Source organism: Procambarus clarkii, chromosome 61, assembly GCF_040958095.1.
Source record: "Procambarus clarkii isolate CNS0578487 chromosome 61, FALCON_Pclarkii_2.0, whole genome shotgun sequence".
In the NCBI taxonomy this organism is placed as follows: Eukaryota; Metazoa; Arthropoda; class Malacostraca; order Decapoda; family Cambaridae; genus Procambarus; species Procambarus clarkii.
In genome coordinates this window covers 20,573,252-20,588,438 of record NC_091210.1, presented here as the reverse complement: position 1 = coordinate 20,588,438, position 15,187 = coordinate 20,573,252, and the positions used below count along the sequence as shown (strand labels likewise).

At 43.2% G+C, this 15,187-nt stretch overlaps 1 protein-coding gene across 1 annotated transcript; it reads left to right on the top strand.

The window, feature by feature from the left end:
* The first annotated feature begins 4,703 nt into the window (after positions 1–4,703).
* Positions 4,704–6,292, top strand: LOC138354037 (uncharacterized). The gene is made up of 2 exons (XM_069307751.1): positions 4,704–4,937; positions 5,512–6,292. Exons 1-2 carry the CDS (start codon positions 4,724–4,726, stop codon positions 5,640–5,642), a joined length of 345 nt encoding a protein of 114 aa, XP_069163852.1. The 5' UTR covers positions 4,704–4,723; the 3' UTR covers positions 5,643–6,292.
* The last annotated feature ends 8,895 nt before the right edge of the window (positions 6,293–15,187 follow it).

Genomic DNA, 15,187 nt, shown 5'->3' with positions numbered 1-15,187 from the left:
TGCTGGAGCCACAGCAACACGTGTGCGTTGCTGGAGCCACAGCAACACGTGTGCGTTGCTGGAGCCACAGCAACACGTGTGCGTTGCTGGAGCCACAGCAACACGTGTGCGTTGCTGGAGCCACAGCAACACGTGTGCGTTGCTGGAGCCACAGCAACACGTGTGCGTTGCTGGAGCCACAGCAACCCTTCCCTGTCCGTCAGTCCTCCCCTCCTTTCCCCCTTCCCCCCTCCTTTCCCCTTCCCCCCCTCCCCTTGTCATACCAACCATTCTCCACTCCCCTGTCCCCTTGTCCTCACCACCATTCCAAACTCCCCCATCCCCTCAACCTCCTTAAACTCCTTTCTCCACTCCCCTGTCCCCTTGTCCTCACCACCATTCTCCGTTCAACTGTCCCCTCGTCCCCATAATCACACGTCCCCACTATCCCTAACTCCCCTGTCCCCTCGTCCTCCCCGCCATTTCCTCCTTCCCTCTCCCCTCGTCCTCCCCACCATTCCGCTCTCCCTCGTCCAATGCATTTACAAATAATATGATGTTCCCATCAGAAAATTGGGAACATCAAATGACCTGATGTTCACATCCTTAAAATGTTAGAAAAACAATTACAAAAAATGAAAAACAATGAAAATAAGTTAAAAAATTAACTATACTCACGAAATGAACGGTATGGTAAACAACACAGCTCAATTCCAACGCAATGCCACACAAAGTAATGAAATCAAAATGGAAATTAATCGAAATCTATGAAAATTTATTTTGTTAATGCAATCAGAAACACTGAAATGGAATCGTAACATGTTTAGCATAGTGTGTGTTGCTCTTACGTGCAACAGATGGTGCTGTTTCTTAAAAAAAAAATAATGTTTTTACCTGTCACAGGTTAGGCATATATGTAGTAGGTATATAAAAACATATGCCTATTCGAATGCATGAAAAAACACAGTTTTCAGAAAAGAATGTTTTTTCCATAAAAGACGTGATATATATGGTAGGTATATAAAAACTCGCTCGGGCGAATGGAACAGTGTCAAAAGTTCAAAGCAATCGGTGAAGAACTTTCGGAAATTAGCGATTTTGAACAAACGAACATTTTCATTTTTATTTATATTTCAAAGTCAATAATGAAGAATGTTGACCAGACCACACACTAGAAATTGAAGGGACGACGACGTTTCGGTCCGTCCTGGACCATTCTCACAATCGACTTGAGAATGGTCCAGGACGGACCGAAACGTCGTCGTCCCTTCACCTTCTAGTGTGTGGTCTGGTCAACATACTTCAGCCACGTTATTGTGACTCATCGCCTGCAATGAAGAATGAATCCATCAACTATTGTCTATCGTAATAATTTATTATGTTGATTCCTATACGTCTATTCTCGCGCACAATTTGCTTGTGCTTCCCTATATTATATAATTTTAAGTTTATTTTAAAATTAAATATATTATTTATATATATCTGCTAATACACGTGAAATCGTAAAAAAAAAATAAAAAAATCCGCAGGACTATCATAAAATCATTTATGGAATTAAATAATCTTTCGTACATTTAAAAGATTAAAGTATCTCATTGGCTTGAATAATAATACCAAAACGTTCATTCAAATCAATCTTGATATGAATATATCTGACTTGAATAATAAAATATATGTGTAATAAAAAAAATTCGGGAAATGTCTGTCCTAAAAGGTGGAGATTGTGTCGGTGTGGTATACATGTGTGAAAGGTCGACTTACTGGTTATCTTGAGATGATTTCGGGGCTTTAGTGTCCCCGCGGCCCGGTCCTCGACCAGGCCTCCACCCCCAGGAAGCAGCCCGTGACAGCTGACTAACACCCAGATACCTATTTACTGCTAGGTAACAGGGGCATTCAGGGTGAAAGAAACTTTGCCCATTTGCTTCTGCCTCGTGCGGGAATCGACCCCGCGCCACAGAATTACGAATCCTGCGCGCTATCCACCAGGGTACAAGGTCACCTTAAGATGGTTGAGGCACTCTCACTACCGCAGCATATTATTATTCATGTGTATGTTGACCAATCTTTTTAAAAATTATTACACAACTAGATGAATACTGTAAACCCTTTGACCCTCAGCGAGGATTCGAACCTGGTCGGTTAGGGGATCAACTCACTGGCTATCAAGCACTAATACCACTCCATCATTGATTGTCAATATTAATGATGGACAGTTTAGGACATCACATGCCTCCAGACCTCTTATATAACCATCCATTACCCGGCAACACTCGTTTAATTTCAGTAATACAATCATGATGAATATAATAATATTATCTTTATCTTTCTTTTGACTTCCTGTGTTTTCCTCTTTAATGTTAATTTCCAGTTGAATGTCTCTGCTCAGTCGTGAAAACGTTCCGCGTTCCGTCCGCTAATGTTAACTAGTAATTCCAAATAGTTATAAACAGGAGTTTCGTCATGGAATCATGAACAATTTCAGCGATATGGGTGAAAACGCGACCGCGAATCGTGAGGGGGCAATTAGGTCTCTATGTTTGTAAAAGTGTGTAACGCAACCTGTTGGTTCAAGCCTCATAGAGTTTACTGGATACTGATTCACAAAGCAGTTACGCAAGTACTTAAGAAAGTGTACATCTTTCCTCAACCATTGACGGTTTTGGTTACATTTATTAATCGGTTTACAAGCATGAAAACTTCCCAGTCAACTATTGTTATTATTATAAACAGCCTCCTGGTGCTTCAGAGCTGATTAACTGTTTAATAATTGCAAACAAAGCCGCCAACGATTGAGAAAAGATGTTCAGGTTCGTAAGCGCTTGCGTAACTGCTTCGTGAATCTGGCCCCTTAAATGAATAAGGTACTTCATACTTTTTTTCTGTATTGTTTACTAAAATTAATGATTTAGAAAAATCTTACTATGCTTCGATTATCAAAGTTAATGGTGGCTATGTTATAAAAATTTTTATTATATTTTATTTTCATGTTATAAAATTTTTTATGTTATTTTTCATGTTATAAAAATTTTTATTATATTTTATTTTCATAGGTAACTGATGAAGTCAATAAATGATTTTTTTCCGCCTGACATTTAATCTGACAGTTTTATTTAATATAAAAATATTGTAAATTAATTAATAAATCTGAAACACTGAAATATTATAGCTCATCTGTATTTACTGCAGTAAAACCGGGTTTCATTCCATTTACCTGAGCTCTAGGAGATTCGAACCGCGGACACCATGTATGTGTGTGAGGCCGAAGCTCTATCGACCGAGATATTGAGTAGTCTTAATAAGGAAAGACTATTATTTCAGATTTCCAGAAGCAGCATCCTGCTGCCAAACTGGAATTTTTTTACTTTCCCTGACTACTGCTGAAGTCCAGAGGAATTACTAACCCATCCAGAGGGGGCCTCGTAGCCTGGTGAATAGCGCGCAGGACTCGTAATTCTGTGGCGCGGGTTCGATTCCCGCACGAGGCAGAAACAAATGGGCAAAGTTTCTTTCAACCTGAATGCCCCTGTTACCTAGCAGTAAATAGGTACCTGGGAGTTAAGTCAGTTGCCACGGGCTGCTTCCTGGGGGTGGAGGCCTGGTCGAGGACCGGGCCGCGGGGACACTAAAGCCCCGAAATCATCTCATGATAACCTCAAGAAGATCCACGTCTTATAAACAGTCAGCCACACGTCTATGGATGATGGGCAGTTTAATAAAAACCAGGTTTATTCACCTTTAATTTACTCCCCTGTATCACCCTTATTTTAATGTGACTATCACTCATGTACAGACAACATTTCCCATATTATTCAGATATTGAATTATTCTTAATGTAACGTGTCTATGTCATCATACTGTGACGGGACAGTATCATTCGCATTGTGACGTTATAGTATCATCCATATTATTCCTTGACAGCATCAGTCATATTTCAAGTAACATTACCGGTGCACTTAACACCTCAAGATTATCTCAACTAATATCTTATGGAGGTGCTAACGATCTGTAGCCTGCGAGATATCTCCGATGTTTGCTTCCACTTGTAGTAACTTAAGAGATATCACGGATATCTTCCTCCACCTGCTGTGGCTAACTTAACAAATATCACTGATGCACAGATTCACAAAGCAGTTACGCAAGCGCTTACGAACCTGTACATCTTTTCTCAATCTTCGGCGGTTTTGTTTACAATTATTAAACAGTTTATGAGCTCCGGAGCACCAGGAGGCTGTTTATAACAATAATAACAGTTAATTGGCAAGTTTTCATACTTGTAAAACTGTTTAATAAATGTAACCAAAGCCGTCAAAGATTGAGGAAAGATGTACAAGTTCTTAAGTACTTGCGTAACTGCCTCGTGAATCTGGTACCTAATGAATAATTTCTCGACTTATTGTCGAAGGGTTAGATGTACCGTTGCTGCAGCCGTCCACTTGATGTAACTTAAGATCTGTGGCTGATCACCTCTTACGGGTTATTCATGCCCGTGCCACTTCTTGGGTAGCTTAATCTTCATCAATCACTATCTCCTTCACCATTTGGTCACCATTTGGGGAGACATCTCCCGTCACGCAGGGTGCAGTTGCGCCTCCACAGATCTCCAGTATCATCTTTTGATACTGGTAATGGCTCAAAAGGCCACCACTTACGGGCTATTCATGCCCGTGCCACCTCTTGGGTAGCTTAATCTTCATCAATCACCATCTCCTCCTGACAGGCGCCACAGGAGTACATCATCGACATGACTGACAGCCAGTCTGAGCAGGGGCTGGTGGAGACGCGGAAGGGCCTTCAGTTCGTGGTATCCCACGAGCACTTTCACAAGGGTGAACTCAAACTGCGGTGCTCGGCCAAGATCTCCACTCTATACTACAAGACTCAACAGCACAGCGTCGACGTTCACCTCTCCTACAGCGTCCCTGTCATGGAGTCGCGGGACATCCTCGCCTTGTCAGGTAAGGAACTAAACATCTGGTAGATGCTAGAGGATGGTAGACAATTACTTCGCAGGTTACGGGTGGTGTTTGTAAATATGTTCCCTCGTGTCTGTCAACCTGTCCTCTTAAAAATAACGTCACTTTTGGCTGGTATGCGCGGCACTATGGCCAAATTTGGACGTAATTTGAAATGAAATCGACTCACAAAAGTGACGTTCTGTTCCGTTTTCTATTTGAGTCGTCCGGCGTACGCGCAGAGGTTATAAGAGGACACTTTAAATTAACGTTTTTCATAACGTTTTGAAACTTTATGAGAATTTCCTGCCCACCTAACCTATCAGAGGACCCATAACTTACTGTTGTTGAAAAAAAAAATCCCAAATTTATTTTCATATTTTTTTCAATTTCAAATTACGTCCAAATTCGGCCATACGGCCAAAAGCGACGTTCTTTTTAAGAGGACAGGTTGGACAGCACACAGAGCCATTAGGTTGATTCCTTCTTTCACAAGTGATTTGATTTGCAGAGACATGAAATATTTTAACTCACCAGACGCAAGTAACCGCTCTTCTCTGTGTATGTTGCTCTACAGGTAGCAGCAGCAGCAGCTGCAGCAGCAGCCGCGTCGGGCAGCAGCAGCAGCAGGTGGTGATGCTGCTGCTCTTGATGACCTTGGTGCTGGAGATGACGATGCTGGAGGCGCTGGAGCTAACATCAAGCTGACTCTCTCTAACACCCTCATCAAACACTCTCTCTTCTCATACACTCTACCAAGCACAGGGAAACGCTTCAGTTTTAAGACAAAAAATTGCTGGAAGTAGTAATGCTTGACTCCTCACGACAGCTCATACTTATGTGAAATTATAAAGCAAGTCAGAGTGTGTCTAGCTGTGTTTCATAGGGGTAACTGTAACTATGATGTCAGTGCAACAGTTTATTGATTTACATCCTTAGCCATTAGTTGTCTAGCTTGCGACACTGACTGTGAAGTATTACAGCAGAGCCTGGTTGAACCTTTTGTACAATGTACATTCAGAATGAACTAGACAGCTGCATAATTGCATAATCTGTGAGACACATTTTGTTTAAGTTGATGACTTTGAGTCCGAGTCCGGCCTCTGTTGCTCCATCTGTACATGTTTGTTGTGTCTTGGTAATACACTAAAGGCAACTAAGTTGTGCTCATCATTTGAATGTGTTTAATAAATCTTTTGATATTAAGTTCTTGTGGCGCGAAATTGCTGCCTGAAAGAACCCCTAAGAAATTCCTTTCTAATTCATATCACATGAAAAAATTATTCCAAGTCTCTAGGTGTATGTACCTTTCATTCACTTTTTTACAGCACTGAAACACTAAGAATTTCTGTATATATTAGATTCATAGATTTCCATATCATTAACTGAATATTAGATAAATAGAAACTGTACTAATTCTTACATACATTACAGATATTAACTTATGTAGTAGCTATATCTTTGATATTTATTCATCACGCATTTAAGTTCAAGTTTGTAAATATGACTGAGTTAATTAGGTGTTGAGTGCATATTATTTCGTGTAGCATTAAGCGGCTAGCAGCCACAAAGAATATTAGGAGTAATTTTGTATGTCTTCAACTTCCTGTATCATGGACTCTTAATAAAATTACATAACAAAATTGTTGTAGATATCTTAAATTAATTATTCATTTCCAAGTTTATAATCTAGAGAGATTATCGCTTAACAAGTCTATTATGAAAAATATTTTCAACTTTTTCTAAAGTATTGCCTTGCAAATAATCTTCTCATATAATTCATATATTTTGAGTCGGTAATATATGTCAAGTTAAATTAATATAAATTAACAAAAACTGTTACAGTTTGCCTCAGACAAAAATACTAGAAACAATGTTTTTGTCCATCATTTACATTTAGTTAGTAATGACTGAAACATTGATTTAACGATTTACATTATCTCATTCTGCACAATATTAAACTTTCATCAGGCAACTTTCCAGCTTTCTCAACTCATATTTTTAATGTATGTGTGTGTGTGTGTGTGTGTGTGTGTGTGTGTGTGTGTGTGTGTGTGTGTGTGTGTGTGTGTGTGTGTGTGTACTCACCTAGTTCTACTCACCTAGTTGTGCTTGCAGGGGTTGAGCTTTGGCTCTTTGGCCCGCCTCTCAACCGTCAATCAACTGGTGTACAGATTCTGGCCTACTGGGCTCTATCATATCTACATTTGAAACTGTGTATGGAGTCAGCCTCCACCACATCACTTCCTAGTGCATTCCATTTATTAACTACTCTGACACTGAAAAAAAATTATGTCTCTGTGGCTCATCTGGGTACTAAGTTTCCACCTGTATTCCTTAGTTTGTCTTTTACCCGTGCTAAAGAGTTTATTTTTGTCCGTTCTGCCAATTTCCCTGAGAAATTTGCAGGTGGTTATCATGTCTCCCTTTACTCTTCTGCTTTGCAGGAACTTGAGGTTCAGCTCCCTTAGCCTTTCCTCGTAGCTCATACCTCTCAGTTTCAGGACTACTATAGTGGCATACCTCTGAATCTTCTCTAACTTTGTCTTGTGTTTAACTAGGTATGGAATCCAGACTGGAGCTGCATATTCCAGGATTGGTCTGACATAGGTGTTATACAGGGTTCTGAAAAGTTTCTAAAGACAGTTTTCATGTTGGCCAATCTAGCATATGCAGCTTATGATATCCTCTTGATGTGGGCATCTGGGGACAGATTCGATGTGATATCAATCCCCAGATCTCACTTTCTATTTGAATTTTGCAGGATCTCACCTCCCAGATGGTACCTTGCGTTAATTCAGCCTTCTACTCCCTTCGCCTAATTTCATTACTTTGCACTTTCCTGAGTTGAACTTCAGTAGCCATTTTCTAGATATTTCCTCCAGTTTGCCAGGTCATCCTGCATTCTCTGTCTACCTTCATCTGTCTTGATTCTTCGCATAATTTTTGCATCATCAGCAAACATTGAGAGGAGAGTCTATACCCTCTGGAAGATCGTTTACATATATTAGAAACAGGATGGGTCCAAGTACAGAGCCCTGTGGGACTCCGCTGGTGACATCTCGCTACTCTGATGTCTCCTCTCTTACAGTTACTCGCTGTTTACTGTTGCTTAGATACTCCCTTATCCACTGGAGCACCTTATCTTTCATTCTTGTCTGTTGCTCCAACTTTTGTAGCAGGCTTTTATGAGGTACTATGTCAAGGGCTTTATGACAGTCCAAAAAAAAACAGACTGCCACCCTTCTCTTTCTTCGCTAATTGGTGTTGCTTGTTCATAGATTTCTATTAAATCTGTGAGGCACGATTTACTATCTCTGAACCCATGCTGGTGGTGCGTTACAAAGTTATTTCCCTCCAGATGCTCTACGAGCCTTTTCCTCACGATCTTCTCCAGCACCTTGATGGTATACAAGTTACGGTGTGTAGTCACCTAGTTGTGCTTGAGTGTGTGTGTGTGTGTGTGTGTGTGTGTGTGTGTGTTTGTGTGTGGTGTGTGTGTGTGTGTGTGTGTGTGTGTGTGTGTGTGTGTGTGTGTGTGTGTGTGTGTGTGTGTGTGTGTGTGTGTGTATGTGTGTGTGTGTATGTGTGTGTGTGTGTATGTGTGTGTGTGTGTACTTACCTAGTACTTACCTAGTTGTGCTTGCGGAGGTTGAGCTCTGGCTCTTTGATCCCGCCTCTCAACTGTCAGTCAACTAAAGCACAGGTTCCTGAGCCTACTGGGCTCTATCATATCTACACTTGAAACTGTATGGAGTCAGCCTCCACCACATCACTTCCTGATGCAATCCATTTGTCTACTACTCTGACACTGACAAAAATCTTTCTAACGTCTGTATGGCTCATTTGGGCACTCAGTTTCCACCTGTGTCCCCTAGTGTGTGTGCCCCTTGTGTTAAATAGCCTGCCTTTATCAACCCTGTCGAATCCCTTGAGAATCTTGTATGTGGTGATCATGTCCCCCTCTAAACTCTTCTGTCTCCCAGTGACGTGAGGTTTAATTCCCGTAGTCTCTTCGTAGCTCATACCTCTCAGTTCGGGTACTAGTCTGGTGGCAAACCTCTGAACCTTTTCCAGTTTAGTCTCATGCTTGACTAGATATGGACTCCATTCTGGAGCCGCATACTCCAGGATTGGTCTGACATATGTGGTATATAATGTTCTGAAAGATTCATTACACATGTTTCTAAAGGCCGTTCTTATGCTAGCCAACTTGGCATATGCTACTGATGTTATCCGCTTGATATGAGCTTCAGGGGACAAGTCTGGCATGATATCAACCCCCAGGTCTTTCTCTCTCGCTGACTCTTGAAGTATTTCGTCTCCTAAATGATACCTTGTATCTGGTCTCCTGCTTCCTACCCCTATCTTCATTACATTACATTTGCTTGGGTTAAACTCTAACAGCCATTTGTTCGACCATTCCTGTCCAGGTCTTCTTGAAGCCTCAAGCTGTCCTCCTCTGTCTTAATCCTTTTCATAATTTTGGCGTCGTCAGCAAACATTGAGACGAATGAGTCTATACCCTCTGGGAGATCATTTACGTATATCAGAAACAGGATAGGTTCAAGTACAGAGCCCTGTGGGACTCCACTGGTGACTTCACGCCATTCTGAGGTCTCACCCCTCACTGTAACTCTCTGCTTCCTATTGCTTAGGTACTCCCTTATCCACTGGAGCGCCCTACCAGTTACTCCTGCCTGTTTCTCCAGCTTATGCATAAACCTTTAATGGGGTACTGTGTCAAAGGCTTTCCGACAGTCCAAAAAAATGCAGTCCGCCCATCCTTCTCTTTCTTGCTTAATCTTTGTCACCTGATCGTAGAATTCTATCAAGCCTTTAAGGAAAGATTTACCCTCCCTGAACCTGTGTTGATGGGTTGTCGCGAAGTCTCTTCTCTCCAGATGTGTTACTAGGTTTTTTCTCACAATCTTCTCCATCACCTTGCATGGTATACAAGTTAAGGACACTGGCCTGTAGTTCAGTGCCTCTTGTCTGTCACCCTTTTTGTATATTGGTACTACATTAGCAGTCTTCCATATTTCTGGTAGGTCTCCCGTTTCCAGTGACCTACTATACACTATGGAGAGTGGTAAGCAAAGTGCTCCTGCACACACTCTTTCAATACACATGGTGAGATTCCGTCTGGCCCAACAGCTTTTCTCACATCCAGCTCCAATAGGTGCTTCTTGACCTACTCTCTTGTAATTTCGAAACTATCCAAGGTCACCTGGTTTGCTGCCACCTCTTCTAGCGCCGCGACATCTCCCTGTTCTATTGGAAAGATCTCCTGGAACCTTTTGTTGAGTTCTTCACACACCTCTTTGTCATTCTCTGTGTACCTGTCCTCGCCCACCTTAAGTTTCATCACCTGTTCCTTCACTGTTGTCTTCCTCCTGATGTGACAGTGTAGTAGCTTTGGTTCGGTCTTGGCATTATTAGCTATATCATTTTCATACCTTTTCTCAGCTGCTCTTCTCACACTGACATACTCGTTCCTGGTTCTCTGGTATCTCTCTCTACTTTCTGGTGTTCTGTTATTACGGAAGTTCCTCCATGCCCTTTTGTTCAGCTCCTTTGCTTTCATACATTCCCTATTAAACCACGGATTCTTCCTTTGCTTCTCTGTTTTTTCCTGTCGGGCTGGGACAAACCTGCTTACAGCCTCCTGACATTTTTGGGTGACATAGTCCATCATGTCTTGTACGGACTTGGTTCCGAGTTCTGTGTCCCAATGTATATCCCTTAGGAATTTATTCATCTCCTCAAAGTTTCCCTTTCGGTACGCCAGCCCTTTGTTTCCCAGTTCTTTTTTGGGGGTGATAATTCCTAGCTCAACCAGGTACTCAAAGCTCAATACACTATGATCACTCATTCCCATGGGGGCTTCCAACTTAACTTCCCTTATATCCGACTCATTTAGGGTAAATATCAGATCAAGCAAGGCTGGTTCATCCCCTCCTCTCATTCTTGTCGGTCCCTTGACGTGTTGACTTAGGAAGTTTCTTGTTGCCACATCCAGCAGCTTAGCTCTCCATGTGTCTGGGCCTCCATGTGGGTCTCTGTTCCCCCAATCTATCTTCCCATGGTTGAAGTCTCCCATGATTAGTAGCCTGGATCCGTTCCTGCTAGCCACAGAAGCTGCTCTCTCTATTATATTGATGGTGGCCAAGTTGTTTCTATCATATTCCTGTCTGGGTCTTCTGTCATTCGGTGGGGGGTTATATATGACTACTATTATAATTTTCTGTCCTCCAGTTGCTATGGTGCCTGATATGTAGTCACTGAAACCTACACAGTTCTGAATTACCATCTCTTCGAAACTCCAACCTTCTCTTAGTAGCAAGGCTACACCACCTCCTCCTCTCCCTTCTCTCTCTTTCCTCACTACATAGTAGCCCTGTGGAAACACTACATTTGTTATAGTTTCGTTAGCTTTGTTTCTGTGAGTGCTATTATGTCTGGGTTTTCTTCTAGTGCCCATTCTCCGAGTTCACTTGTTTTATTTGTAATCCCATCTATGTTAGTGTACATTGCCTTGAAGCTCACTTTCTTCTGTTCATTTTCTTGTCCCTTTCTTGGCGAGCAGTGTGTGTTTGTGTGTGTGTGTGTACTCACCTAGTTGTACTCACCTAGTTCTGGTAACGGGGGTTGAGCTTTGTCTCTTTGGTCCCGCCTCTCAACAGTCAATCAACATGTGTCCAGATTCTTGAGCCTACTGGGCTCTATCATACCTACATTTTAAACTGTGTATGTGTTACGGCCCTCTCGGGTCGTAACCGGGTTCTTTCTCTGATGTTGTTAGAGGTAGGGTATCCGGCCCCAAGTTAGTAGTGGCTTTCAAGGGATGTGATCCGTAACGCAAGTAAAATAAACGGGGAAGGGAGACAAAGGCAAAAACTTAATAATATAATTGTCACCATCACCATAAATACTATATAAAATTACACGGGGGGGGGGGGGGTATAAACACTAGAATGTACAACGTAGTCTTCTTCTGAAGACGCGGCGTGTTCCACGGTGCTCGTCGATGCTAAAGTCTTGGTACAATTGTGGCCTCACGACGAATCCTTCGATTCTCTTGAGTCTACCCTGGCCACAAGCCAGCCAAATCGCAGTTCCACTGGGGGCACCGTCGTGGAGGCCGTCAACCACAAGTCCAGCAGGTAGCTGGCAGGTTCCAATCAGCGACGCTGGTTAGGCCACTCCACGACCGATACTAGGGTAGCGAGCCCTAGTCAGGAGCCTCGTGTGATCCCACAGACCACTCTCCTTGCCGCAACACCCCAGTGGTTAAGCGTCTCCACCAGTCAGTCCCGGGTACGACAATCCCTCAGCTGCCACGTCACGGACAGGCTAACACCACAGTGTTCATCCGGGGGGTGACTCACAGCTGCTGCAGCAAATACTTGGAGACAAGACGGCTGCCTTGGGTAGACTGATCCACCTTCCATTACAGCAGTCCCAGGTCGACTCTGTAATTAGACACGTCATCAGTACTAATGACACTCTAGGGCAACTCACTCACAGGCTTAGACACAAACGTCCCCCTATCCGCTCCATAGATGGCGTTGCTGTCCAGGCGTCACCTCACCAGAGGTCAGCAGCGGCTGTGTTATGAGCTGATCAGGACGGGAAACTAGCCCTTGTGGCCAGTATATCTCGTCCTCACTAGGTGGCGCCGTCCATTTGGAGGGGGTTTCGGGAGCTGACCCACAGATGGCGTGGTCGTCACTGCTCCGTGCTCGGACGCTGGGCTTGGGTCCGTAACAGTATGGAGTTTACGTCCACCACATCATCACTGCCTAATGCATTCAATTTCTTAACTACTCTGACACTAAAAGAGTTGTTTATAATGTCTCATTGTTTTATTTGAGAACTCATTTTCCACCTGTGTCTCATTGTGCGTGTTCCTCCGGTGTTAAATAAACTTAATGTATCAACTCACTCAATTATCTTGAGAATCTTGGATGTGGTGATCATGTCTGCCCCATCTCTTCTATCTTCCAGCGACGTGAGGTTTAGTTCCCGTAGTCTCTCCTCGAAGATCAAACCTTCAGCTTGGGTACTAGTTTGATGGCATACCTTTGAACCTTCTCAATTTAGTCATGTGCTTGACTAGGTTAGAACTCCATGTAGGAGCTACATACTCCAGGATTGGTCTAATATATATGGTATTAAAGGGTTCTAAATTATATATTACACAAGTTTCTAAATGCAGTTCTTATGTTTGTTAACCTAGCATATGCCCTGATGATATCCTCTTGGTGTGGGCTTCAAGGGGGATATATCTGGCATGATATCAACCGCTAGATCTTTCTTTCTCTTAGTTCTAGACGGAATGCATCTTCCAAATGGTACCTTGTGCCTGGCCTCCTGCTTTCACTAATCTTCATTTCTTATCATTTGTTCGGGTTTAACTCTAATAGCTATTTGTAAGACCATTCTTACAGTTTGTCCAGGTCCGCGCAGGAATATCCCTGCAAAAAAAATATATAGATATATGAATGTGTGTGTGTGTGTGTGTATTCACCTAGTTGTATTCACCTAGTTGTGTTTTGCGAAAGTGAACAGAAGTACACTTACATCGCATCAGGGTTGGATGTTATGTGCATAGGCTTACAGGTTCCGGAAGATGAGAGGAAATGTCAACACTGTGGAGAAATGCCCAACAGACCACTGGAACATTATCTAACACAGTGCACAGTTACAATCCCATTAAGATTTCAACTTAGATTTAACAGAGCAGAAGAAGTTGTTAAACACATATGACAAAATCTTACTGAAGCGACCATACGAGTCATAAATACTCATACTCCGCCCAAGTAAAACAGAAACAAGCAACATTTAGTGGGCCAGCCAGGGGCTTAGTGCCCGCGCAGGATTATCCCTGCAAAAACTAAATTTTCACCCCCCCAACTCTTCTGTTTTCCAACAACGTGAGGTTTAATTCCCGTGTCTCTCCTTGTAGCTCGTACCTCTTAGCTCGGGTACAAGTCTGGTGGCAAACCTTTGAACCTTTTCCAGTTTAGTCATATGCTTGATTAGATATAGACTCCAGGCTGGGGCTGCATACTCGAGGATTGGTCTGACATATGTGGTATACAAAGTTCTGAATGATTCCTTACACAAATTTCTAAAAGCCGGGCTGTGGTGGGTATGTGGGCCTGCGGGCCGCTCCAAGCAACAGCCTGGTGGACCAAACTCTCACAAGTCAAGCCTGGCCTCGGGCCGGGCTTGGGGAGTAGAAGAACTCTGAGAACCCCATCAACCAGGTATCAACCAGGTAACCATGTATATGCCGTTGATGTTATCCTCTTGATATTGGTCTGTTGTGCTATCAACCTCTCCCCCCCCCCCTCCCCCAAGTCTTTCTCTCTCTCTCTCTGACTCTTAAAGAGTTTCATCTCCCAATTGATACCTTGTATCTGGCCTCCTGCTCCCTACACCTATCTTCATTACATTACATTTGCTTGGGTAATGCAACCCAAGCAACTTGGGTAGTGCTCTGACAACCATTTGTTCGACCATTCCTTCAGGATGGTCTAGGTCTTCTTGAAGCCTCTAGCATTCCTCCTCTGTCTTAATCCTTCTCGAAATAATGTGTGTACTCACCTATTTGTAGTCACCTATTTGTGCTTGCGAGGGTTGAGCTTTGGCTCTTTGGTCCCGCCTCTCAACTGTCAATCAACTGGTGTACAGATTCCTGAGCCTACTGGGCTCTGCCATATCTACATCTGAAACTGTGTATGGAGTCAGCCTCCACCATATCATTGCCTAATGCATTCCACCGGTTAACTACTCTGACACTGAAAAAGTTCTTTCTAACGTCCCTGTGACTCATGTGGGTACTCAGTTTTCACCTGTGTCCCCTTGTTCGCGTACCACCAGTGTTGAATAGTTCATCCTTGTTTACCCGGTCGACCACACTCACACCTACCCGGTGTGTGTGTGTGTGTGTGTGTGTGTGTGTGTGTGTGTGTGTGTGTGTGTGTACTCACCTAGTTGTGCTTGCGGGGATTGAGCTTCGGCTCTTTGGTCTGGCCTCTCAGCAGACAGGACGTCTGTTGAAATGCATCACGCACTTTCATCAATGAATCCGTCTCATCTCATCAAGTTTACACTCCACCTTCCTAGCCCAAGTGTTACGAACCCGGATCCAGCGTCCGAGCCTGGAGCAGTGACAACCACGCCATCTGTGGGTCAGCTCCCGAAACCCCCCCAAACGGACGACGACACCTGGTGAGGACAGC